At 40.6% G+C, this 25481-nt stretch overlaps 1 protein-coding gene across 3 annotated transcripts in view; it reads right to left on the bottom strand.

Annotated features, from left to right (window-relative positions):
• Window positions 1-882: 882 nt before the first annotated feature.
• appa (amyloid beta (A4) precursor protein a) overlaps window positions 883-25481 on the bottom strand; it is a 41215-nt gene continuing 16616 nt past the window's right edge. The window contains exons 2-17 of one of the 3 annotated variants that reach the window (XM_059327761.1): window positions 23379-23546; window positions 20134-20263; window positions 19753-19865; window positions 18740-18930; window positions 18150-18472; window positions 16892-17059; window positions 12504-12637; window positions 11506-11580; window positions 10883-11041; window positions 8656-8784; window positions 8464-8563; window positions 7442-7654; window positions 7244-7297; window positions 5813-5904; window positions 4096-4242; window positions 883-3269 (exon numbers count right to left, since the gene is read on the bottom strand). In XM_059327761.1, the coding sequence (XP_059183744.1) occupies window positions 3168-3269; window positions 4096-4242; window positions 5813-5904; window positions 7244-7297; window positions 7442-7654; window positions 8464-8563; window positions 8656-8784; window positions 10883-11041; window positions 11506-11580; window positions 12504-12637; window positions 16892-17059; window positions 18150-18472; window positions 18740-18930; window positions 19753-19865; window positions 20134-20263; window positions 23379-23546 (2298 nt within the window). In that variant the 3' untranslated portion in view covers window positions 883-3167. The remainder of the gene's footprint in view (window positions 3270-4095; window positions 4243-5812; window positions 5905-7243; window positions 7298-7441; window positions 7655-8463; window positions 8564-8655; window positions 8785-10882; window positions 11042-11505; window positions 11581-12503; window positions 12638-16891; window positions 17060-18149; window positions 18473-18739; window positions 18931-19752; window positions 19866-20133; window positions 20264-23378; window positions 23547-25481) is intronic. The other 2 variants (XM_059327762.1, XM_059327764.1) reach the window with 2 other exon arrangements.

Genomic DNA, 25481 nt, shown 5'->3' with positions numbered 1-25481 from the left:
AATAAATAAATAAAGATTTCAAACGTCTTTTCTGTATCAGTGCAGACATTTCATGAGAAAATTCTTCTTTTTCTGTGGCTGGACTGAGGGGTTAGACCGCTCCGGCAACTATCTCGGCGGAGTTCTCGATGTCCACGGTCCAGACGTGAGGCTGCCCCATGTGCACCTCGGTGTACGGGTGCTGGGAGGCTGCAGACAGCACAGAGGATGGAGAGGTGAGGACAAAACAAACAGCATTTAAAAACATCAGCGTCTGCTGGGTGGAACCTCGTCCTCTCACCTCTCTCAGCGTGGGTTTACCCTTGAAGAAGTCGCATTTTTATTTTGTATAATGTTAATTATTTCATAAAGCTTTTTGTTTGACGAAGTAGCTCTCTGGGTACATTTGCAGGGTGGAGAAAAAAACTGCAGAATCCATGTAAAAAAGGTCAATTTTATTTCCAGCTCAGAAAATGACTATATCTGCAACCATAATTTTCAGTTAAAAAAACAATATTGGCCTCAAAAATCCCATATCAATCAACCTCTAATTGCTGATGGATGCATATTGAATCAGACGACACCCTGCTAACAAGCATGTCAGATTACGAAAACAACCGGCTTATTTGTGACACTTTACATAGTACTTGTTTACTGCTACATTAAAGTTCTGTACAGCCCCTTTAATGCAAATTAACATTTCAACAAGATGACCTGGATTAATTTGTGCGATGCTCCTCTCCACACCAATTTCTGCTTCAGACTGAACTCTGACCTCCTTATGTGTAGGGAAGTAGTAGAAGTCTTCACAATAATAGTCAGATATTTAACACCAGAAACTAAATATTAGAATAAAGCAGGATGCATGAAGAAACATAAATAAATGCACAAAGACACGGCATCTGTATGTACATTCAAAACTTTATTATGGAATACAGTGTAGAAAGCGTTTTCCAAGTCAATGCAAATGGCCTGCACAATATTACACAGTGGAAAACAAAACCAATATTTAACCCACAGAAAAAAAGATGAATTGAAAGAAAATCCTGCTTCCTCTTCTACTCTACTGCCCTCTGTTGGGCTTCTAATGAGCACACTCTGAAAACCAAGGACCCACCCCACTGCAGCCTCCATGAGAACACCATTTCCTCCCAGATCCTCCTCACCATTACACGAGTGAGAGGTCACACTGTGTTTCTTTGTGTGTACAAACCTTAAACATGACTGTATGGAGATGAATAAGACTATTTTACCCCTGCTTTCACGTCCCTGTGCCTGCCTCGCTCTCAGCTCTCTCAGTGGTGAACACCTGTCATCTATATCCAGGCGACGGTGCTCTGCCTCTGAGGAGTCAAGTGTGCGTTGATGGCAGAGAGGTGAGCAGCATGCCTGAAGGGAAAGGGAGGCGAAGGAGGGAGGGGAAGGGAGGTGCTGGGGAGTGAAAATCCATTATATATATACAGGCTGCCAGCCTGCCTGGCTGGCTATCCATCCGGAACTGCAAGTCATTTCCTCTCTCCCTCGCCCTCCATCCTCCTCCTCCTCCTTTCCTCTCAGCACTCCACTTGTTCGATCAGTGAAATGATTACAAAAAACAAAAAATTGACGGTGTCTGCTTACGACCGGGCGAAACATCAGACTGAAAATGACAAAACACATACACGCAGAGATAATCTTAACCCATCCCCCATGCCGGATTCCTCCCATTTTTCCCTTCCCGCTCCCTGTAACCTTCACACCCGCCCTTTAAAAAAAAAAAAAAACATGAATCAAACAAAAAAGCAAAAATAAAAAAAAGGGGGTGATTTCGCTCCCCTAAGGATTTTAAACACAATATATTTCAGTGAATGAGAATAATATACAAACAGAAGAAGCCGGCCCCCCTCCTGTCGCTTCAGGAACGTAACATGGGTTTAAAAAAAAAAAGGAAAAAGAAATGAGGAACACACTTAAATTTAAAAATCACAGATCTCTTTTAAATGTGTATTTTACATGATATCAAAGCAGAGCCCGTTCATCTAGATTTATATATATTTTTCATTGTTTGAAGTCACGTGATCACGAGAAGATACTAAATGTACAATCTTGCTAGAATGACAATCTATACGTGAGAAAGGATCTCGAGAGAGAGAGCAGCGTTAAGATCTTTTTTCTTTTTTTTTTTTTCTTTTTCCAAATCCGGTTGTCATTGTTGTCATGCACTACATAGGAACAGCTAAGACTTCAGCATTACTTCAGTTAACATTACACGCAATTTAAAAAAAGGACTTTACATCGGTTGACTTTTTTTTTTTCTCCGTTTTCATTCTTTTTTGAAAAACAAAATTTGGAAACGAAAAGAGAAAAGAAAAATAAAAACAGCTCATTCAGAATACATAATTACTACTGTCGTCATCAACATATTCATTATCGTCAGCATCTCCAAATATCCTTAAGAGCCTTGTGTGACTTAACACAGCCCAGCTGTCGTAAGAATGCGCAAAGAAAAAAGGATGGAAGGAGGGAGGGATGGAGGAGGAGGAGGGGATACTCCAGTGTAGACTGTAGAGTGCAGTAGTGGTGCAGTTGGTGGGGAAACACTGGGCTTCATTTAGAAAAATCATGCATATGATGAAATAAATGTGGAATAATGATTTGAATGATGATGATCCTGCAACTCATTTTTCTAAATGAGGCCCAGGTTAGCGTGCGCCTAAAATCCTGCTGATCAGAGGTCAGATTTGCCTACACAAGTCCACACCTAAAACCGCCCAAAAAACCCAACTATACACTGGCCCTGAGTCAGTGTGGAGAGAAAGCGCGTCTTTCCCCAAAGAGTGGGTTTGTTTCGATGCACTGGGCGGGGCCTTTTTCCATACATCAGCAGGCCCAGACGGAGCAACATATAAAAACGGCTTTCTATAATTAAAAGGCGTCTCGCTCCGATAAAGTGAACAAACACGGTGCAAACTGGCTCGGCCGCAGAGTCCGCCCAGGCAGAAATGAAAGAAAACCCCGGCTACAGTCGCTCTCGTAACTGACTATTTCAGTCCCTCGGTAATCTCAGCCACACTGCCTTTTTGGAGACGTGGGACTAGGCGAAAAATAAAAGAAGGGGAGGAGGGGGAGGGGAGGTGCTTGATGGGTGGGAGGAGATGTTTGTGTGTGTGTGTGTGTGTAACGTGTGTGTGTAACATGTGACATTCTTCTCAGTTCTGCATCTGCTCAAAGAACTTGTAGGTCGGGTTCTCGTAACCGTTCTGCTGCATCTTAGACAGGTGGCGCTCCTCGGGGGTGACGGCGGCGTCCACCTGGAGAGGAGCCAGAGAGAGAGAGTGGGGGGAGGTTACACACACACATACATACATACATCCATCCATATGGTGTGAACAAATGTAAAGACAATCCACATTTTAAGGCCTTTTTATTGCTTCCTGGATGATTTCTTTTAAGAGTAATTGGCAAAAAATAATGAAAGAAGCCTACAACAACTGCTGTGTATTTTTAATTAGACTGCTAATGAAAGTTCTGAAGTGATGAATGAGGATATTTAGAAAACAGAAAGAAGGAAATTAACAGACTTTAACACCTATATGTATGCAGTGGAGGAAAAAGTATTCAGATCCCTCATTTAAGTAACCTCACTGCAGAAGGACTCCACTATAGGAAAAATTCCTGCATTCAAAAGTTACTTCAGTAAAAGTACAAAAGTATCAGCATCAAAATGTACTACCCCAACTCAGATTGTTAAATACATTTAAACTATGTTTTTAGATTATTTGTATTGATGCATTTATGTAAGCAGAGTTTTACTGTTTTACTGGCTCATTTTAGGTTTAATTAAAAAAAAAAAATCACTTGTTGAGTTTTCCATGTTAAATCTCGCCCTGAAAAGTACCTTAAGTCTGCAGCTAAATGTCGTAAAAAGTACAATATTGACTCTAAAATGTAGAGGAGAAGAAGTATAAAGTTAAATAAAATGGAAATGCTCAAAAATGTTCCTGAGTAAATGTACTTAGTTACAGTGCCAGCCTGCACTCACACATGCATGTCTGCAGAGCTTCACACACACCAGATTGACGACCGTATAGAACAGCTTGTTCACACACAAACACACACAGGTCAGCTGTTTCTCACCTCGATGACTCCGTGGTGGATGGAGGTGTACTGCTTCTTCCTCAGCATCACCAAGGTGATGACGATCACGGTTGCTATGACTACGCCTCCGACCATCAGGCCGATGATGGCGCCCTTGTTGGAGCCCACGTCCTCCGCGAAGAAGACCTGTGGGAGTTGAAGGACGGACAGTCTGTCAGGTGGAACGATGTGTTAGCGTGTGCCTGTGACACTGCTGAGTACGGAGGGTGGAGGGCTGAGCAGTGGAGTGAATGCAGAATGGCCTTCAGCATGCAATCTTTCAAAAGTCCAGCAGGGGTCGCAACTGTCGGTTGGATAAGTAGTCCAGTCCTATCTCAAATCACGTGAGTCTGAGGGGTATTGTCACATATTCTGAGGTGTTAAAAGTGTTATGTATGCACTGTATTACCTACTTCTTAAATATTACCCCTCACAAATAACCCAGATATCAAGAGTAAAAAACAACAACAACTAATACTGAAACTAAGAAATGTATTGCATGTTAAACTTAATAAACCTGAACAGGGAAAAGTCACGCTGGAAACTAAACTAAATGACAACATAAAAAATTAGAAATAAAAACTACTAAAAAGAAATGAAACTAATAAAAACTTTGGTTAATTTATATTTTCTGAATATATATATATATATATATATTTTATTAATGTCTAGCTTCTGCTTCTACTTCAACACATTTGAATATCGATGACAGTTACAGCCCTTTTACTTGTTCTTTTCCCACCCAAGAGTAATTACACTTCCTAACATGCACCTGTTTTTAAAATAGTATCCATATAGAGTCAAATATAGCTTGAATATAACTACTGTGGATAGATGCTGCACTGACAGTAAGGGGACTTGTTTTTGAGGGATAATTTTGGACTTGAATTCTGGCTGTCAGGTGATTTACAGAAAGCAGAGTACAACATAAAGCAACACTGATGCAGTATGACTCAGCTCCAACACAATACCCAGACACATGATTAAAAAAATACCAAAAAAAGAGAAGGCTTCAGCTTCTGTCACGGATTACGCTGCTCTGTGGAACTCATTTTTCATGCAGAACCAAAAATAAATAGAAGCAAATGGCGTCTTCTGAAAGCAGGCACAACAACTCCTGATATCTCCACCTGTGCCGACACACACCTCAGCTCAGACAAGACCACTAAACTGCAGATAATCTAACAAAAACACATCTTGACATGGCCACAAACACTGCTGAGAGTGGGGACTTAATTTCAGGCTGGTGAGCCTCCTCCAGAATAATCCTGCAGAACGCTGATTGGGGTTACGCTGAATATCAAATTAAGGAGTTGACTCGAGGAGGCAGCCTGACACAGCGGCTGCTCATTGTGAATGCAAGAAATGTGATATGTAATAAAATGTAGGGATTAAGAGATTAAAGCCTTTAGGTGAGAGGAATAAGGTACGCAGATTTGGATTTCACTGAGGATGGATTGATGTTTTTGTGCTTGTATTACAATACTGGATGAGATTAATGAATGAATGCAGAACTGGGTCCCTGCAATAACCTCAAAAATACTTACACATAACAACTGATCAGTGGAGACAACCTTGGGAGTTTACCATGAGGACAAAGTGGAGACACGAGTGTGTGCTTATGGTAAACCGTGTCAGTAAATGTCATGTGTGTTTGCTTGCTTGTGTCTGTTTATTCATGAGTCCGCATTAGTGAATATTAATTGTGTTTGCTTACCAGTTTCTGGTGGTGAACTTCATACTCGGTGCTCTGTCTGTCCTCTGTCTCCATCCGCAGCTCAGGAATAGCTTCCATCTTCATTCCAGTCACTGGTGAGGGAAGGAAAAGCACTATCTATTATGGATGGTGACACTCAGGCGCTTTCTCCTCCTCACACACACACTCGATGAAATCAAACTTGCTCACTAAAGCAGCACGGACAGCCGAGTGTCAGGTATAACATCAGTAGGAATATAGGAATATAGCTCATATATATATATATATATATATATATATATATATATATATATATATATATATATATATACAGCAAAGTACCCACAGACCCTGCAGCTGCATCACAAATCTCCTAACAAGCACAGCTGGAGCTTTAATAGAGGTCAAGTGGAGTTGGCTGTGTGCAAATAATAGCTGAGAGACGACAGCAAAAAAAAAAATACTCTCCTCACTTCACTTGAGGTTTAAAACAATCTTGTGATGTATTTAATGGGAGACCTTACTTAACCTGAACAAATGTGTTTTGTTATGTGGAAGCATAATACCTTTTACAAAACAATTATTATTGAAGCTAACATGCAACTTTAGCCATCAATCTTATAAAAAACAAAAATAAGCCTGTGTTGAGTTATAGTTTCCTAATTCTGTCCTTTTCTTTGTACATTTCTTAGTGATAATATTTCAAGTTAGATTATTAAGTGAACTAATTATTCAATTAGTTCACTTATTTGGATCAATTTATGAATGATAAGAATGTTATGTATTGAATGTTAAGAATATCTTCTTATCTCTGGAACAGGCAATTTTGTTTAGCGTTTGAAAATTGCGCACTGTCACTTTAAGGGAAAGCACCTTTGTGAATTTCACTTTGTTAAAAACTTTACAACCAAGAAGCAGTAGATGAAATTAAAAAAATAAAACTAATGCTACGTTCAACACGCATAAAATATGAAGCCAACACCGGCTTAAATATAGTACTGATCTGTGTCCTGTTTAGTTGACAGTATCCTACAAGAGGATTCTGTGGATATGCATGAGGAATAAATGTTTGTGTTTCTAAGTCTGCAGCTGACGTTGAGTGGATTTTTGTGAACTATCGTGCAGCCGTAACCACTAACAAAGTCTCAATGTGCAGTAACAACACTCTTATTTGTCTATAATTTTAAGTGGCAATGGATACGTCTTTTGTTAAACTTGTTATTAAGAAGTTAATGTTAATTGCACATTGTAATGGCAATAGAATAATGAGATGATTTGCATTTACTCTGGTTCCTTAATAGACTCCCCTTCACTATGCAATCCTGTCTGCCACCGGGGACGACCTCCTGAGAGAGTGAAGACTCTATTCATGGGACTAAATACTTGTGTATATATAATGCTTAAATACTCATAATCACAATATAGGGTAACTTTTATAACAGGAGCACCAACCTGGCCGAGTGGGAATGCCTCTGTCAAGGTTGGGGCGAGAGTCCACTGGCTCAACTACAGAGAGAGAGAGAGAACAAATTAATTTTCATGTGGAATAAAAGAGAAAGACGGGTATTTTTTCCATGCAATTCATTCCTGAGCATTTCTTTATGGGTGTCATTTCTTTAATCAACTTTAAACCAAGAGCCAAGTCAGTACCCTGGTTCTCAGTGTTGGGCTGGTTGAAGCTCTCAGGGTGGACGAAGCCGACTCCCCCCAGGCCGAGAGTGTCCTCCTGGGGCAGCAGGTCGGTCTGTCCGTCTCCCAGCTCCTGGTCGGGCATCAGGGCGTCGTTGCCGTAGCTCACCCTCACGTCTGTCTGCAGGTTGGCCAGCTGCTGGGCCATCTCCGCCTGCTCCCTCTGCAGAAGCTCTGGGTGGAGGAGAGAGGTCAGAGGAAATTAGGAATTTAAGTAGAAAGAGGACAGGAAAACTTGAAATTGGATACAGGATTTTTTTGTAATTAGTATTTAAAAAGAGGACAACTGTTTATACTTCTGCTTAAAGAAAATATTTAATCCCATGTAATGACCCACACAAATGTTTCTCTAGCAGGAGGGACAGAAAGCATCCAAGAACTGTACTAGACCTGGTGCTTTTGCTTCTGTGTATGTTTGTTCTGTGTGTGTTTTGCCGGGCAGCACAGACTGTGACAGTCTCCGAGACAGAGACACAGATGGCTGCGTGACGCACGCAACTCCAATAAACCCAAAAACCCACAGAAACCTAGCGAATGCAGGGGCGGGAGGAGGGAGGGAGGGAGGGAGGGGAAGGGGATTTATCTTCCCAGCAAACAGTTTTGTTTGACTGAACAGAAGAATTAGGCCAAATCGCTCCAATGCCCTTATCAACAACAAAATTGCATTTTTCGGGAGCCGGAATTTAGAGCATTCAATCTTTCTGTTACATGTCACATAATCAGGACTGTGTGTCTTCTGGGTTATCTTCCTCATGCCAGGGTCAGCAGTCACACGGCGAGCACGGAAGACCTTGAAAACTCAGATTACGTTATACTGAAAATGTTCTTATCCCTCTACCTATCTACTGCTCGCTCAGCTCAAACCTCTTTTCTTTTCCCTCCATTTTCCTCAATTGAATTCCATTTTCGTACTCATTTTTACAGTCCCACATAAATTATTTATAGTAAAAAAAAAAAAAAGGAAGATTAAATGAGGAACTGACCAACTTGGTCCTGGATGTCGTCAGCCACACCAGGCACCTTGTAGAGAAGTCCCAGAGACTGGTTCATACGCTCCTCAATGACACGCAGGTGGGTCAGTACCTGCAATACACACACATGCACATATAAGGGATTCAGCTTCTTCGGGGGGGAAAAAAAGGTGCCTTCATTTGCAAGTAAAATGCTGTTGCTACCTGAGGTCTGATCTGTGCAGCCTTCTTGGGATCCACCATGCGGACGTGTTCGAAGTGTTTGAGGGTGTGCTGCCTGTCCTTCTGCTCGGCACGCACGTACTTCTTCAACAGGCTGAAGACGTGGCGAGGCTACAAAAGACAGTGACAGATGGCTCAAAGCAGAGGAAGGACAGGGTGATGTATTTATATACAATCTGGAGCAGAAAACAAGTCTTTGTACTTGAAGCTAAAAGTAGCAAAACAAGATACAAATGCCAAAATCAGTTAGTGACACTGTTTTCTTCTGCATATCAGAAGACGAGGTTAATTTATAAGCTTACTATAAACCTCATGTGCATTAGGACTGTGAGGAAGTGTAACTGACATTTAGCTCGTATAGTTTATAAAAGGGCCCAATTTTTAGTGTATTTCAACTGTGACAAAACAGCGAAGCAAAGGACGAACAAAACAGGAGAATTATTCATGTTTTGAAGCAGGTCAGATTCAGGGACTCATTAAAATTATCTCACTTCAAATAGAAAAACGGAACAAAAAGTATCTTGATGAATAGCAGAGAATAAAAGCAACAACAGGAAGGTGTTGCAAGAAAAGACTGGAAATCACAGGGGAAGTGACTGTTGCAAGAGTACCCTCTTGCAACAGTCACTTCCCCTGTGATTTCCAGTCTTTGGAAAGATTGTGCAGCAGCTCAACCTATTTGAATACACAGATTTATGATTTGATTAAAAAGAAAAAACACGGACGTCACAACTGAATGCTGTGGTTATGCAAGAATAGTAAGCAGCACATAACAGGAAGCTAAAAGTAATAAATAAATGATAGAAATAAATTGTTTAAATTGCTGACTAAACAGTTAAATAAAATTGCTAAAAGTACTGACTAAAAGTAATGGATAAAAACTGAAATAGTTATTTAATCTGTTTCGTCACTACTTTAAGCTATCTAAAAGTAATACATAAATGGTAGAAATTAGTATTTAAACACTTTAAATAAATAGCTAGTCTAATGGAGAAATGGTTGAAATAGTCAAGTAAAAGAACCAACTTAACAGTTCAAATAAATAGCTTAAAGTAAAGAATAAAGGCTTAAAATAGTTAACGTCCATGTGTGTGAAGGCTGCAAGTCATGTGAAACTGTCTGATCAGAGTGCATGACTGCACAAGACACAAAGACAACAGAGACTTGTTGAGTGTTTTTCCATCAGTTCACCCAAATAACAATTTCTCACCAACTTCTAGTGGCATCATGCTGATGTTTTAGATGTCTGTCTCGGTGGAGAGACAACAATGGAGGTGGATGGAAATTATTTGTGCGACACACAACAACAAAACACTGCATTATCTACCTTCATAATTGGTTCAACTTAATACGACTTTTTGCTAAATTTGCTAAAAGTACTGACTAAAAGTAATGGATAAAAACTGAAATAGTTATTTAATCTGTTTCGTCACTACTTTAAGCTATCTAAAAGTAATACATAAATGGTAGAAATTAGTATTTAAACACTTTAAATAAATAGCTAGTCTAATGGAGAAATGGTTGAAATAGTCAAGTAAAAGAACCAACTTAACAGTTCAAATAAATAGCTTAAAGTAAAGAATAAAGGCTTAAAATAGTTAACTAAAAGTAATGACTTACAGGAATTGATAAAAAGTTGAAAAAGTTGTTGATATAAGTAATGTTTATGGATAAATGACTGAACTAGTTTGCTTAAAGTTCTGACTTAACAGATTAAATAACCATTTTAAGGTAACATATAAATGTTAGAAATAAAAAGCTTAAAGTACCGACTTTTTAAAGCCTAATAATAATAATAATGATAAATGGTTGAAATAGTTGACTGTAAGTACTGACTGCTCAAATAATAAGCTAAAAGTAATGACAACGTAATGGATAAAAAGTTATAATAATTGGCTTCAAGTAACATTAACGGATAAATGGTTTAATGCATAAAGTCCTTAATAATCAGTTAAAATAATTAGCTCCAAGTTATTCACAAACTACTGAATCACTTCACTCCATGAAGTCGTAGTGGTACAAGCGCTGACCAAACCAACCTAAATATTTATTAAAAATTAAAAATATCCATGTTTCTATAATGAGTGGGGTTTATACGTTTGGACCACACGTTGGGAATTGATGAAGGGCTGCATAATTTAATGAGGCAGGGCTGTAATTATTAGGAACTATTGAGTTACAGGAAAGGTCGTCTCTGTGTGTGGCGTACCCTGGGCGGGTCCTGCTGCAGCGCCGTCAGGTAGCTCTCCAGAGCGAGGCGGCGGCGGTCGTTGAGCAGAGCCTCCACCCGGGCCATGTGGGTCTCCACCAGCTGCTGCCGTTCGCTGGCCGCCTCCTGCTCCAGCGCCTCCACCTTCTCCTGGAAAAGCTACAACAATTGTAACATATAGATAAAAAAGGACACCAAAAACGTTGTACGGTGTTAAATATGTTTATATATACAGTACAGGCCAAAAGTTTGGACACACCTTCTCATTCAATGCGTTTCCTTTATTTTCATGACTATTGACATTGTAAATTCATCAAAACTATTAATGAACACATGTGGAATTATGTACTTAACAAAAAAGTGTGAAATAACTGAAAACATGTCTTATATTCTAGTAAGCAAAGGGTGGCTACTTTGAGGAATCTAAAATACAAGACATGTTTTCAGTTATTTCACACTTTTTTTGTTAAGTACATAATTCCATATGTGTTCATTCATAGTTTTGATGCCTTCAGTGAGAATCTACAATGTAAATAGTCATGAAAATAAAGAAAAACGTATTGAATGAGAAGGTGTGTCCAAACTTTTGGCCTGTGCTGTATGTCCGGTAAGTGCTTTTTTACCTGGATGACGGCCTTCTTGTCAGCACGTGGAAGGTTCTTAGATTCCCTCTCAGCCTCCTCCCACTCTCTCATCACCTGTGTTTAAAAAAAGGAGGTTAATATTACTTGTCAATCCTATTATTTCCACATGTTCTAACACGGGTGGATTTTACACTTGAGTGAAAGATCTTGTCTTTTTGGCGTGAATCTGATCTTTTCATGCTGACTAAATGCAAGAAAATCTGACATTTTACACGGTAGATAACATCTGGGCTGCCGAGGGGAAATATCAGATCCTTCCGGTCTGAGTAAATAAGAACTTTTGTCAGACTGGGAATGATGAAATAAGTGAGTTTCTGCTTGTTTAACACAGGGGGATTTATGTAGGGTCAAAGTGCAGCAGATAAAGACAGTAAAAGTCCCAAATCATCAGTTTCTGTTCCCTTTTTGCTCAGTTACATCCTGCTTTGAAAGATGATTGTGCCTCCTGTCTGGAGTCTTAAATTCAACCCAGGCTGTTACCAAAGACATGACCTTAAAGTATCTGTAAGGATGAAGTCAACTGTGAAATCAGATGATGCTGCGCCTGTAGCTACCCACGCAAAACAAACAGAGCTATCCAGAGAGAGGAGCAAACTCCGTCAGAATAGAAAGAAGACGCTTTTAGGGCCACAAGGTTGTTAGTTTTCCTGTCTGGAGCTTTGAAAACTGACATTGCTGCGGACCATCTGGCTCTGTGCCGGAGTGCGAGCCGGTTGATTAAAGAATACAATTAAAGTTGAATTGGCTCGGTCGGCTTACCCTGGAGGGATTAAGTAAACGCACCTATTCGTTTTTTCCTCGCCACACCTTTCCTCCATTTTCTATTCAGAGAAATATCTTCTGCTACAAAGAAAAACCTTCTCTCTGTTCTCCCTGCTTAGCAACTTAACATGAACGCAGTGAGTCAGTGTAATTAACTAAAAAACAAAAAAAATCTGCTTCCTCATTTATTCCCCTTCCGTCCTCTCGATCCCTACCTGGGACATCCTCTCACGGTGCTTGGCCTCCAGGCTCTCTTTAGCCTTCTGGAAATGGGCGTGCTCGTTTTCGTCAGCAGGCGTCTCCAGGTAGTGGTCCACGGCGTCGGGGGAGCTGGGCGTGGCTGTCGGTACTGCGTGAAATTGAAGCAGAGGGAGGAAAAAAAGAGGAGGCAGAGAGAGTGAAAAGACTTTCACTGAAGTGGCTTTTCATTGAAATCTTTTTATTTGGTTGATCTGGAGACTGGCTGTGTAGCCCTCAGCTAACACCAACACAAAACACAGAGCCTGGGATGGGTTAACAGGGTTAGTTTGAGATCAGGAGAGAAAGAAAATAAGATAGCTGTAGCTGGAAGCCTCCAAGAGCAAACAAGTGACCGCCTCGGATGACCCGTAGTCTTTTGTAGGAGAGAGACAAAACTTCTCTCTCATTCATTTATATAACTCAGAGCATGATACGGCTCTCAAGACACACACTGGGATATATCCCCTGGGCTCGGAAGCACTGACTGAATTTTGGTCATTTCAAACAGCGAGAAATATAAATGGACCCCATATTGAGTGAAACTTGGATTTAATCAGTGGAAAGTTGATTATCTTTCACAAGTGTGCTACCAGAAGTGGTCAGTGTGTGAATCCATGTGTGTGAAGGCTGCAAGTCATGTGAAACTGTCTGATCAGAGTGCATGACTGCACAAGACACAAAGACAACAGAGACTTGTTGAGTGTTTTTCCATCAGTTCACCCAAATAACAATTTCTCACCAACTTCTAGTGGCATCATGCTGATGTTTTAGATGTCTGTCTCAGTGGAGAGACAACAATGGAGGTGGATGGAAATTATTTGTGCGACACACAACAACAAAACACTGCATTATCTACCTTCATAATTGGTTCAACTTAATACGACTGGCATCAACGGGGCACGACTCAGAGAAAAAGTCCCAATTACAAATCCAAATGCAATTTCAGCACCACAGACAGCACCATGGATTTATCAATAGAGTGCTGCAGGAAGGAGTCCTAACACCCAGAAATGAGTTTGCATTTTTGCACTTCCAGTTCCCTCATTTGAAAGTCTTTAATTAAAGTTTTTTGATTGAGTCATTGTTAAAACAATCTAACAGGATTTATGTCGTAACAAAACCTGAAAATCTCTGTCAGCTGGTTTCTAACGAGTGGCTAAATGAGACTACAGAGGTCACCTGGGACATTAAACAATTTTGGCAGCTTTTGGTGGTGATGTTAAAGTCAGTCAGTATTTATATTTATGGTATACTTTATTTAATTTGACACTTTCTTGCTGAGTAAAATGTTTAGGTTTCACAAATTCTAGCTTATTTTCTGCAAGAACGTCCAAAATCGAAATGGTAAAATCCCAGTGGCTTTTTGTCAAGGGAACCAGGAGGATGCCTACAAAAAACCTGCATCCCTGCAGCACTCGACACGCAGCACAGTTAGGCTGCTGCTATTCCAGAGTCATGCTCAGGGATTCAAACTTGCACAAACCTCATTCAGATAAAGTGAATATTTCGGTCCAGTCTGCCTGACTCATTGACAACCACACACACCCTCTGCCCCTGCACCCTCTGCTACAAGGGGAGAGACAGCAGGTTAACAAGGGTCATGCATTCTGATCATTCTGCTAACAAGGTGGGTGGCATCCCCCGTTCATAATCACAATTGTTCCAAAATATCAATATACTTCACATAATGGAGTATTGAGTGTAGGGAACAGTGAAATGCTGAACAGGGTGGTGATTTCGAGCCCTGTTAAAGGCTTTTTTTTGTAGGAAAAAATTCACTTTTTTTTTACTATTCATGCTTTCTGTAGCACTCTCCAAAATAACCTTTAGGAATAAGGAAAGCTCTCAGTGAATGTATAAACACGAGACAAACACTCGTAGAAAACAAAGAGAGCTGTGACATTTGCAGTATGAAAATGACTCAGATCATTACTGTAATTATCATACACGTTGTAATTACGAAAAAACATTTAACAAAATACCAGTTGCACTGAGACCATTAATTGACCACACGTGCAAATGCAAAGTGTGTGTGTCTGTGGGTTTGTGTGTTGCCGTGGGGGAAATAAGACACTGCAGCACTTTCTCACCTCCACTACGCTCAGCAGAGCAGAAATCCCACACCTAAACACACATGCACACACACACTCTCACACCTAAACGCACAGGCTGTGGATAAAATTAGATCAAAATATAGGGAGATGGAGATAGCATGACTCCATTTTGCTGCAGGGCGGCATCATGCACCTCGTGACTGAGACGCACACACATTCACACACATAACAAGGTCATTGAACCTTACACAACAGTGAAACCAACATCAGAGCCGAACACTTAAACCGCCTTCCGCTCCCGGTCTATAACACACACTCCCCTCTGCACACACACAGTCTGGAAGAGAAAAAAAACACTAAATGAAAAATATGTTCAAGACTGAGCCACTATTTGAAATCCAATCAGCTCATTTTGTGACTGACTAATCACACCTAGCTCAACAGGAAGTGGTGAGGAAAAAGTCTTTCTTTTAAAGCCAAAAAATATCCAAATATAGTAACAAGGTGTGAAAACCATCAAGCAATCCTCATCTCAGTGCTGCTGCTTATAATCAATCATCACAATGTGATGTGGAAGGCAGGACTGCTCTGAGTGTGTGTAATGATGTATTGATGAGTTTTTCCTTACAGCTACCTAGGAAACACATCACATTTTCAAAATTGCGGCAGGGTAATTTGACATCGGATATAAGTGAATGTAATGAATTAACCAGAACCTATTTCCTCCCTGACAAGGATGGAATAATGTAAGCAAGCCAAGTCAGGGACGCAGGGGATAACTGTGCAGCGAGGTGAGGATTATTGCTGAATAATTCCTGCCTGGATGATTTTACAGTTTATATTTGTGTTAAAGTAATACATAAGATGATTCGTGTGAAACCACTGTAATCATAGAAATTACAGTAGCTATAATAGATGCTGTATATGGCAACAACACTGGGGAGAAACGCAGAGAATTTCTTTCAGCCTCTAAAGCAAATTGTCCATGAAAATGAATCCTCTGCATCTAACAGTTACTGTCGGAGCATATCGTTTATTTCTAAAAGAATTCAATGAAATCAACTTTTACTCTGAATCATCATTGAAGAGGTTTGGTTTTTCAGAGAAGCAATGTAGTAATGCAGGGTTTCTTTTTATCGCTCTGGTGACTGCTAACATATGCCTCCACCGTCCACCCCAAAAACAAATTTTATATTTTTTTTTCTAAAGCGTAGTGACATTTATCTCAACTCGTATTGGAGATATCAAGAAAACATGACCCTTGTTAAGAGCAGTTTCATGTCAGCGCCATTCTGTTTTTACCGTCTCACAAACTGTATCAAGCTGCAGAATGAAAGCATGCTTTAAGAGAAGAATTCACGCACTTTTAACACACAAATGCAAGCCTTTATCACAACATTTTAATAGTAACTATTAATGCAATTGCAAAAAAAGCTCCTCTATCTCATTGGTGCTATGTCATAGTGTATCAACGATAAAGTTGGCAGTTGCATTGCAGCAGAAAGAAAATAGTTCCTACATGAAACTGCCATCAGTGGATTATCTTGAGTAATCAGGTCATGATTTCTGGAAAGAGACAAAGGCTGTTGAGTTTTCCAAATGTATTTGTTTTTGGCACCCCTTTGGAGCAGAGTGCCATCTTGTTCCATTATAATTAAGAGAAGGCGGAAATTGTACGGCTAATATCTGGAATATATATACAATCTAGATAAAAAATTGCACTACAGATTGGAATTATATGCATTTTTTAATTTGGGGTCAACTGTGAGCATTTTTTGCATTTCAGTACAGTGTTTTTGTTGTATGTATTGTTTTTAGGGACTACAGATGGAAGTTATGCCCGCATTTTTTTTATTCCATGAATAATCAATGTAACTTTGCACCTGTTCCTATGAAAAATAAAGTAAAATCAATCAATCTACATAATTCAAAACAAAGCTAAGTCCAGTGTGGCTCAAAGTGAAATGTAACGTCACAAAGCATCTTATAGCTGTCTTTAAAAAAAAACAGAAGCAGTTGGAGAAGTAAAAGGAACAGTGAGCATCATGTGATGAGGCTGGTGGCTCCACAAAGGATTAGTGGGAAGGTAAAGTCGGTTTTTAGGGCAAGCACATGTAAGTGTCTGACAAACAAACACACAGAGACGGCGTGGAAAAGGTTAAGGTTAGCCAGGAGTGGAGCTGACGGGTAAGAAACGTCTAGAAGAGAAGCACAGCAAACAGGAAACTCTCTGGCAGCTAGTGGACAGCGAGTTAAAGCCGGGGTTAGAGACAGGCCGTGGAGGTTAGCTGCTGTCGGGCAGGACTTACTGACGCTGCTGCAGACAGACAGGCAGTACTCCTCTGAGTCAAAGTTATTCCTGTTGCCTCCGCAGCCGCCGTAGATAAACTGAGCACAGCGGCCTTCCTGGTGGTCAAAGTACCAGCGGGGCAGCATGGCCCGGCAGGGACCAGTCTCTGCATTGGCCCAGCAGACATCTTGGAGAACACACACACGCACTTATCAGCCACAAGAGTCTCTTCAGCTCACCATGTCTCACCAGATTTATGAAAAGATCTCAAGTGCTTAAACTCAAGGACATATAAAAATAAAATTACATACAGTAGTAGGTGGAAAAAAAAGAGCCAGATTCTGATTCTAATGGATCGTAGCTAATGAAGGCTCTGAAATGATAAATGAGCTCAATGAGAATAATGACAGCAGGAAATTAATCGGTGAGGGACATGGAGTTCAATTGTGTTTAGCAGAGCGTAAAGAAAATGGGGAGAAAAACATGTTTGCATGTTGTACGACTGAGCTTGTTCCATATTAATCTAAATGTGAAAAACCTGTCATCTGATTAAGGCTTTTAAAGACACTTAAGAGGAGACACTAAAGGTAAAAAGGGTCATTTTGTAACTTAGACATATCACCATAAAACTTCCCCACTTTGTCATTTACATTAAGACAATATTTTTTTGTATTACAAGATTTCTGAAATTGTATGTTTAGATGTGCAAATGAGGCGTGAACTCATTAATTTGCATACATTTTCAGGACAGAAATTTGAACATTGGATAAAGCAAATGTCAAAGTTATTATTTTATTTTGTTGATATATTAGATTAAATTTGTTTTAAAGAAGGACATTGGGAGAGTATATTGAGGAATAAAACTGGTCAGTTTGGTGTCTGTAAGTGGAGCTGAAGTTGAGATTTATGAGAAAAAATAATTTTGAGAAAACGGCCTTGAAAGGTTTTTATAAATTCTTAAGGGGAAATGAAGATTTGAAGAGAAAATATTGAATATAATTCAAAGCAACAACAATATAGAACATGTGTGCACACACATAATAGTGTGCAGGAGAGTGGGAGCTTGTGATGACGAGGTTAAGACTACGTTCGAGGTACTACATAATGCAAGGAGAAATCTACAAAATATATAAAAGATGTTTTTACTTTCCACTATTCTGAAAGAAGAAATCTTATGTTTTGCCTTTAGTGTCTCGCCTTAAATAGACATTTTCAAGAAACTTCTAATAATGAACAGACTATTTATAACAGACGCCCATATATGGAGTGCTCCTCACCTCTGACCACCTCTTCCACAGACTCGGTGGTGGTGGTAGTGGTGGTGGTCGTCATGGCAACGTTGGTGGTGGGCTCGTCATCGCTGTCATCAAGCGTGTCAATGATGTCGTCGTCTCCGTCATCCTCCTCATCCTCCTCTTCCTCCACCACGTCTTCGTCCTCCTCTCCGTCACCGTCCTGGTCGTTGTCCAGCACGTCCTCTTCCTCCTCCTCTTCCTCGTCGTTTTCCTCGGCTACTTCCTCCTCCTCTTCCTCGTCCTCTGCTACCACAGATGGCCTGGTTTCCTCTTGCTGCTCCGCTGGCTCTGGCTCCCGCACCATACTGGGAGGGAAAGAGGGATGAATGAAGAGAGTGGGGAGACGGGAGGATGAAGAATAAGGAGGACGAGGAGGATGGATGTGATGGAGTGAAGGACAGAGATTTTAAACTATAACCTGCAGTTTGCTTCCAAGGAGAGAAATTTATCTTCAGAGCGAAAAAAATGAAAGTGGCAGTATCTCCGATCACTTGCACGCTGATGTATTACTCCTCCAGTGCCTTGCCCTCATTTATCTGCGCATGTGTGTGTGTGTGTGTGTGTGTGTGTACCTGTTGTCAGAGTAATCAGTCTCCGCTCCGCCCCACCAGACATCGGAATCGTCAGCATCCTGCTCGGCGCTGTCTGCGTCACGCTCGGCCTCAGCGGGACAGCACACAAACTCTACTCCTCGGAAACGGTCGATGCCACACGGCAAGAGCATGCCGTAGTCGTGGAGGTTCATGGTGCGGTCTCCACAGGACTGCAAAGACACGGGGAGAGAAAAACACACACAGGCAGAGTCTTCAGCACATTACAGTAGTTTAAGTTAAACCCTTTTCCACCAAAATTAGTGTACATTTGTGTTTTTTGTACACGGGAAACCAGCTGAAACAGGCAACTGGGTGAATATTCCTTCCCACTACTTCCAGACTCCATTAACATATTGCCCCATTTAACAAATCTGGATCCCCTATCCTTAAACAATACTCCTAAACATAGGGATCGTGATCAGTTATTCAGTGTCGGGATCAGGCTGATATTGGCCAAAGTCACTAGATCGGATGTCGGGAGAAAAAATTAGTTAGAAACCTTCTTTTGCACCATAGTTGTTTAAGGGAAAACGACTGATTGCATCAGATTGGCATCAGTATCAGACCTGAAAAAGATGTATTGTGCCATTCCTACCTAATCATAACGAAATACTTAAGCTAAATAAACTAAAGAAAGATGTGTAACATAACCCTATTTCATCATGAAACTACGCCAGTCAGCACGTCCACGCAATTTTTATAACAAATGTTTAATTAAATCAGAGTTCAGCATTGTGAAACACGAAGAATCTATCAGAACAGCTGAGTGAATTGTGTAAAGTCTGTTTGATAAGTTAATTAACATTTTAAGTGACTGAAGACGAGGAAAATAAAGTCTTCAACTGTCTCGTGTCGGATGAAAACCTGCATTAACATATTGTTACATTTAACAGAGTCCAGCTGTTTGTCATGTTTCCATCACTGATTAATGCGTGTGTGTGTGTGTGTGTGTGTGTGTGTGTGTGTGTGTGTGTGTGTGTGTGTGTGCTCACCTCCTTGGCCACGGTGTGCCAGTGCAGGTGGCTCTCACACTGGTCCATACGCTCCTGGTGCAGGAACTTGCACTTATCAGGAACGAGCAGGGCATCGCTCACAAACTCTCCCACTGCAGCATAGAAACAATATCCATATTTATAATTCATGCACAATGGGCCCGCTTCTATGCGCTGCCTGAAGACACATTTGAAACAGCTGATGACTCCCAGAGAGCCAACTCTAACCCCTTTGTTGCTATGGTAACTCATCTCTTGTATTAACCAGAGCAAGATCCCTTCTCTCTCTCCCCCCCTTTGTTTCGAATAAATACTTTCTTAGAAATGCTTCCACACACACACACACACACTGAATGAGCAGAGACATATGCTGTGACTCACCCAGGCAGCGGTAGGGCACCACGATGTGCATGTGACTGCGACACTGCTTGCGCCCCTTCTTGCACCAGCTCTGGATGCTGACTGGCTGGTTGGCCTCCACCACATTGGTAATCTGGAGCTCTGGGTACACCTACACACACACACACACAGTATTATATACGTTATAATTACAGCAAGCTGAGAATAGGTGCTCCTCTTCACATCTGACAAAAATATTATCACCCATTTCTACTAATTTACTGCCTTTGTTAAAAGACACTTTAAGAAATGTGTTGTTTATGTCACTCTGTCCCCTGATGCTGCCTCGGCTTGGCAGACTCTGCCGTGTTTACCTCTATGTTCCTCTCAGCCATGCATGACATCTGCCTCTGCACAATATTCTTAGTTGACGTGACATGTCTCATTCTTTATCATGACACCCCCTCTCTCCGAATGCAGAGGAAAAATAATAATAATTCCATAACCTTCTTGGTTTCCTGTCACTCTCACAAGTTCCATTCAGCTTTGGTGAGGGAAATTTCTCTCTCTCTCTCTACATCTCTATTATTCTCAGGGTTTGTACAGCTTTTCAAGAATAGAAAATCAAACATTTTCAAGGTATCTAAACCAAATATTTCCAGGCTTTTGAAACCTTTATCATCATATCTGAAGAATAACCAGCCAGTTGTCATTAATCTACCTGTTTTCTAGCAACTGGGCAGCTACAATAATAATCTAACCCTCATGATGCAGTGGAGCAGAGCCGACTGGTATGGGAAATTCTTATTTTACTGCCATGTCAGTCAATCTCGCTATAAACAAACAAACAAATATGATGATTGAATGGTTTCATTTAATATATTATAAGATCTTTGGTTTATATGAGATGAAACACCCGATACTGTTAATTAAAAATAAGCATTTTCATGAAGGGTTTGACTGAATTTGAGCATATTCCTAACCTTGAAAACATTAAAACACCTTTAAATTAAGCATTTTCCAAACTTTCCAGACTTTGTATGAACCCGGCTTACTCTTTGATATTTGAAGTTCAAAATGTTAAAACAATTTGATCCTGGGACCCGAGGCTGATTCAGCAAGCATTTGTTTGTTATCACTGGAGTTGTTATCAGTGGCAACAATGGAGAACTTATCTTCCCTTGAGTCTGTCTTACATGCTTTTCAGAGAAATCTCATTATGCATCACCTCTGCTTATCAGACTACTCCCTCTTATCCTTTTACTCTTACATGGTGTGTTTATGCAGTGATAGCCTCCACTGCTAGAATACTCCCCAAAGAAATGCGGTCTTGTAGTTGGAGGAAAGCGGTTTTCTTTGCACCAGCACAGAGGTTCACTGTGTTGTATTTGTGTGTTTGGTTAGCTTCACACTCCCTAATTAAAAGCCACCCAGAGCTATTAAAGTAAAGTCACATGGACTTAAGCAGCTTGTTTACTGAGCAGAGTTTTGGAATCATGTCATCCTGCCAAATTGGGGATTCTGGTGAATAAAAACAAATCTGCTCGCAGTCTCTGTAACCCACTCATGATGGACTTCTGTGCTCTTATATTCACTCAAACCGGCAGCCTCCGTCTGTCCTGTTATACCCATAATACCATGTGTTTTGGGTTAGTTTTGTCTAGATGGTTTGATTGTAGAAAAGGACAGATACTCAGGCAGCTATTGGTCCCACTTACGTTTGAAAATTGCTCTAACTTGCCCAAACATACCCAAATAAAATTGTAAATCCCCCAGAAAATGAAAAATGAGACAATTCAATCTTACTTGTTGTGAACTCCCCTAATGTATTCAGCACTGCTACCTGCTCAATCATTGTAATTCACTCTCAGAGAGTCGGTTTAACGGCTAAAATGTAAATTATCCGACCCAAAAAATCCAACTAAAATGTCACGACTATAAAAATTTATCATCTTGGCTTATTGCTCACTCAAAACAAAATAAACACTGGGTAATTATAGTTTAAGTATTCCATATATCACAGCACGCGCGGCCAAATGAGCGCTATTTCCCAGGCATGACAGGCACTGAAAATGATGATTACAAATGGTGCGGGGAGGAAATGCCCTCCTGCTACCAAAAAACACACTGTAATTTTACCTTTGCACTATTATTATTATTTCTGACGCGATCCTGATTGTATATCCATTCCGCCCACCTTTTCTATGGAAGGATAACAAGGCACAGGGGCCTAAAATGCCAGTTTCCCTGGAATTCCCCCGCAAAATGTCTATCATTAAATAAGCGACAGTCTCTGTTAGACTGCTGTTCCAAGCGGTGATATTTACGCCTCTGTGACATTTCACCTTCAGTCTAAAGGTTCCAGAGGCGTAATGTGGGGACCAATGATCCTGACTGTACCGCCTTCTGAGGTTCTAACAGAGGGGTTAAATTGGCTAGAGTGTTCGAGATGGGATCAATGTCAAGCTGAACATGATTCGATTACTGTTAAACTAAAGTGAGAGGCGTGTTTCTGATGATTCGGTCCACTTCCTTTCTTATTACCTGAGTGTCGGTTGCACAAATAACGCACATCACGTATTTTACATCTTTCCGGCTACGTTGCAAAATGCAGAAATACTTTGCTTGAGTCTGTAGAATCTCTACAACTGGCAATTCTTCCTCCATTATTGTTTTGAATGCACTCGCTGCTGCTGTCGCTTATTGTACACGTACTGCTGCTACTGTGTTACACGCCACTACCCACTTCGTTCCGCGATGCCGGATTGTAATGTGAATGGATGGCAATGTGGAATCAGTATGAATGTCCTAAGGCGAAATACTGGCAGAGCTCATAACGGCACTTTTGAAAATGCCGTATGAAAAGGGTTCAAGACATCTGATACAAAATGACTAAAAATAAACAAAACTAAAAAACCGACACAAAAAAAACAATCGCAAAAGACATAAAGATAACCACAAAATAACTACCAAATGACAGAAAAGAGACACAAAACAAAGACTATAAAGCAAACAACTATGAAGACTTGCTCTTATGTTGGAGAGGGGGTGGGGCTTTTTGTATGTTTGTGCCCAGGGGCCCATTGTCTCTTAATCCGCCCACGCCCTTTTCGGCTTTTTGTTACATTACATACAATAAAGATTCATATCAGCTTGAAAAGATGGATTAATATGATCATGTAATGTGGGACTAAATTGATTTCGCAGGGAAAATAAACAGTTGTACGTATATAAAAAGAAGGTGAATAGCTTCTGTCGGGTCACACCCACACACTTCCCCACTTTACCTCCTGGCAGTACTGCAGGATGCCCTCCTTGGTGCTGATGCAGCTCATGGTGCCCGAGGGATCCGGCTCCCACTTGCCGCTCTGCACGTTGATGTGCATGTTGAGTTTACCGCAAAACATGGCCACCTGGGGCTCTGCCAACAGACCCATAGAAACATCTGTAGGCACCTAGAAGATGGGAGGGAGAGAGAGAGAGAGAGAGAGAGAGAGAGATTAAAAAAATGCAAGACCGATGCAATTAAATTTCATTACTTGGATAGAGGGGGGGCTGGAGAGGAGATTAGCGTGTTAGATGAAAAGTAAGATGAGGAGAGCTGGTTTAAGATGAGAGAAGCAGAGAGAGAGGAGGAAAGAAGATGAGGTGTTAGCAAAAAGGAGGGTAGGAACACAATTTCCACTCCTAGTTGCATCAACAATTTGAGTTTGCCTTCCATTGTTCCTATAATCAAACTCTTAACCGTGGCAGCACTCAATGCTTCTGTTCATATTTGCTATCGGGTGTTGTCAGCTGTGCAGAGATCTCGCTGAAAAATGCTGGAAAAACAGACTAAAGAAAAAGTGATGGACATCAAAAATCAATAGCTTTAGAGGAATAAATTGCCCCAAACAACAGGCCTGGAGCAATCCAATACACTCTGGTGGTTATGATGTTCATGCACAAGCACACACACCCACTCAGCTGCCTTGTGCAATACCATTTATGGGAAGAGTGTACATCTCTGTGCCCATGCTGGCTTTTTTTGTGGACAGTATAGTGTTTATATAACCCTCTGTTGATTCTCTGCTAGTGCAGCACATAGTGAGCAGGTTGGCTGCAGGCAAGGGGAGTGTGTGTGAGAGAGGAAGTCCGCCTTTGGCATGAATGTATTAATTTTTGTGTTAATTTATGTCTCTGCGTGCGTGCGTGCTTGTGTGTGTGCTATTGCTGTCTGCCTGTATGAGGAGGTTTTGTGCTGAGGTTCCCTTAGGAGAGGAGGTGCAGACAAACCACTGAATGTCTGCATTGTACTGGCAAATGAGCTAGAACAAAATGGGAGGGAATACGGGGGAAAAAAAAGAGAAGGAGACAGAGGGAGGGAGGAAAGGGACTGTTGCCATTGTGTGCTCCCTAATCTTGTTAATGGTTTTGAAGGCCCTGGCAGGCAAACAAATGTTGTTTTGTGAGATGGATAGCATATTTTTTCCTCCAGACTTGATTCCCTTCAAGCAGCCAGGGGCATAAAGTCCTCTTCCAATATGAGAATAGCTGATGGGGGCCATTAATTTAGATGAATATGAAGCGGAAAACTCCAATATTCGGATCGATTTAGCAGGCATGTATCTGCTGTATCAGTGGAAATATTAACTTTATCAGCTTTCATTAAATTCTATATACACATTGACTGAATTTATACACTTGGCAGAAGAAGACAGCGTTTTCTGGTTATGTATTTGTTTTTCTGTATGTCTATTCATTCTGTTGCAGATAAAGATTAGGCTGCACTTAAATTATTAGTAATGTACCACTTGTAGAATTAGAGTGGTGGCTGCAGAGGATAACGTGATCTAAACATTTCCAATAACTCCAGTGTTTTTAAGTCCAAAAGTCAAAATTTATGGATCAAAAGACATGAAAATGCGTTCTTATGCAACATAATATTCTGCTTAAATCCATATTTGTTGCGGTTAAGCCTTTCAAACATTTTGTTTGCTCTCCCACTTGCTGCACGCAAATAGAGGCATGCATTTGGCACAAAACTGATGAGTTATACTCATTAAAGAAGGGTGACTCTTTTTTTTTTTTCAGGGTGACGACATAAAATAAAACCACAAACATTCAAAGTTTTATTCGAAACCTCAATTTTAATGGTTTTTTCCCCCATTCAGAATAGCCCTTCTGCAGTCTAAATGTAATACGTTTTCTGATTCTATGAGCTAATAGTTTTCATGAGATATAGCCATGTATCTACTTAGTAACCACAGGCTTTGCTCGAGGCTTATCATGTATTCTAAAGAGCTGATGATGCTCAATGAGATATACTTAAAATGTAAGTGTGTAATGAAGCCTAGTATCTATATAACTTAATCTTTATCTGTATGAAGGAAGGAAGAAGCTGTCAAAAA

The sequence above is a fragment of the Centropristis striata genome, chromosome 24 (genome assembly GCF_030273125.1).
Source record: "Centropristis striata isolate RG_2023a ecotype Rhode Island chromosome 24, C.striata_1.0, whole genome shotgun sequence".
NCBI classification, from domain to species: Eukaryota; Metazoa; Chordata; class Actinopteri; order Perciformes; family Serranidae; genus Centropristis; species Centropristis striata.
This window is presented reverse-complemented; position numbering and strand designations above follow the sequence as displayed.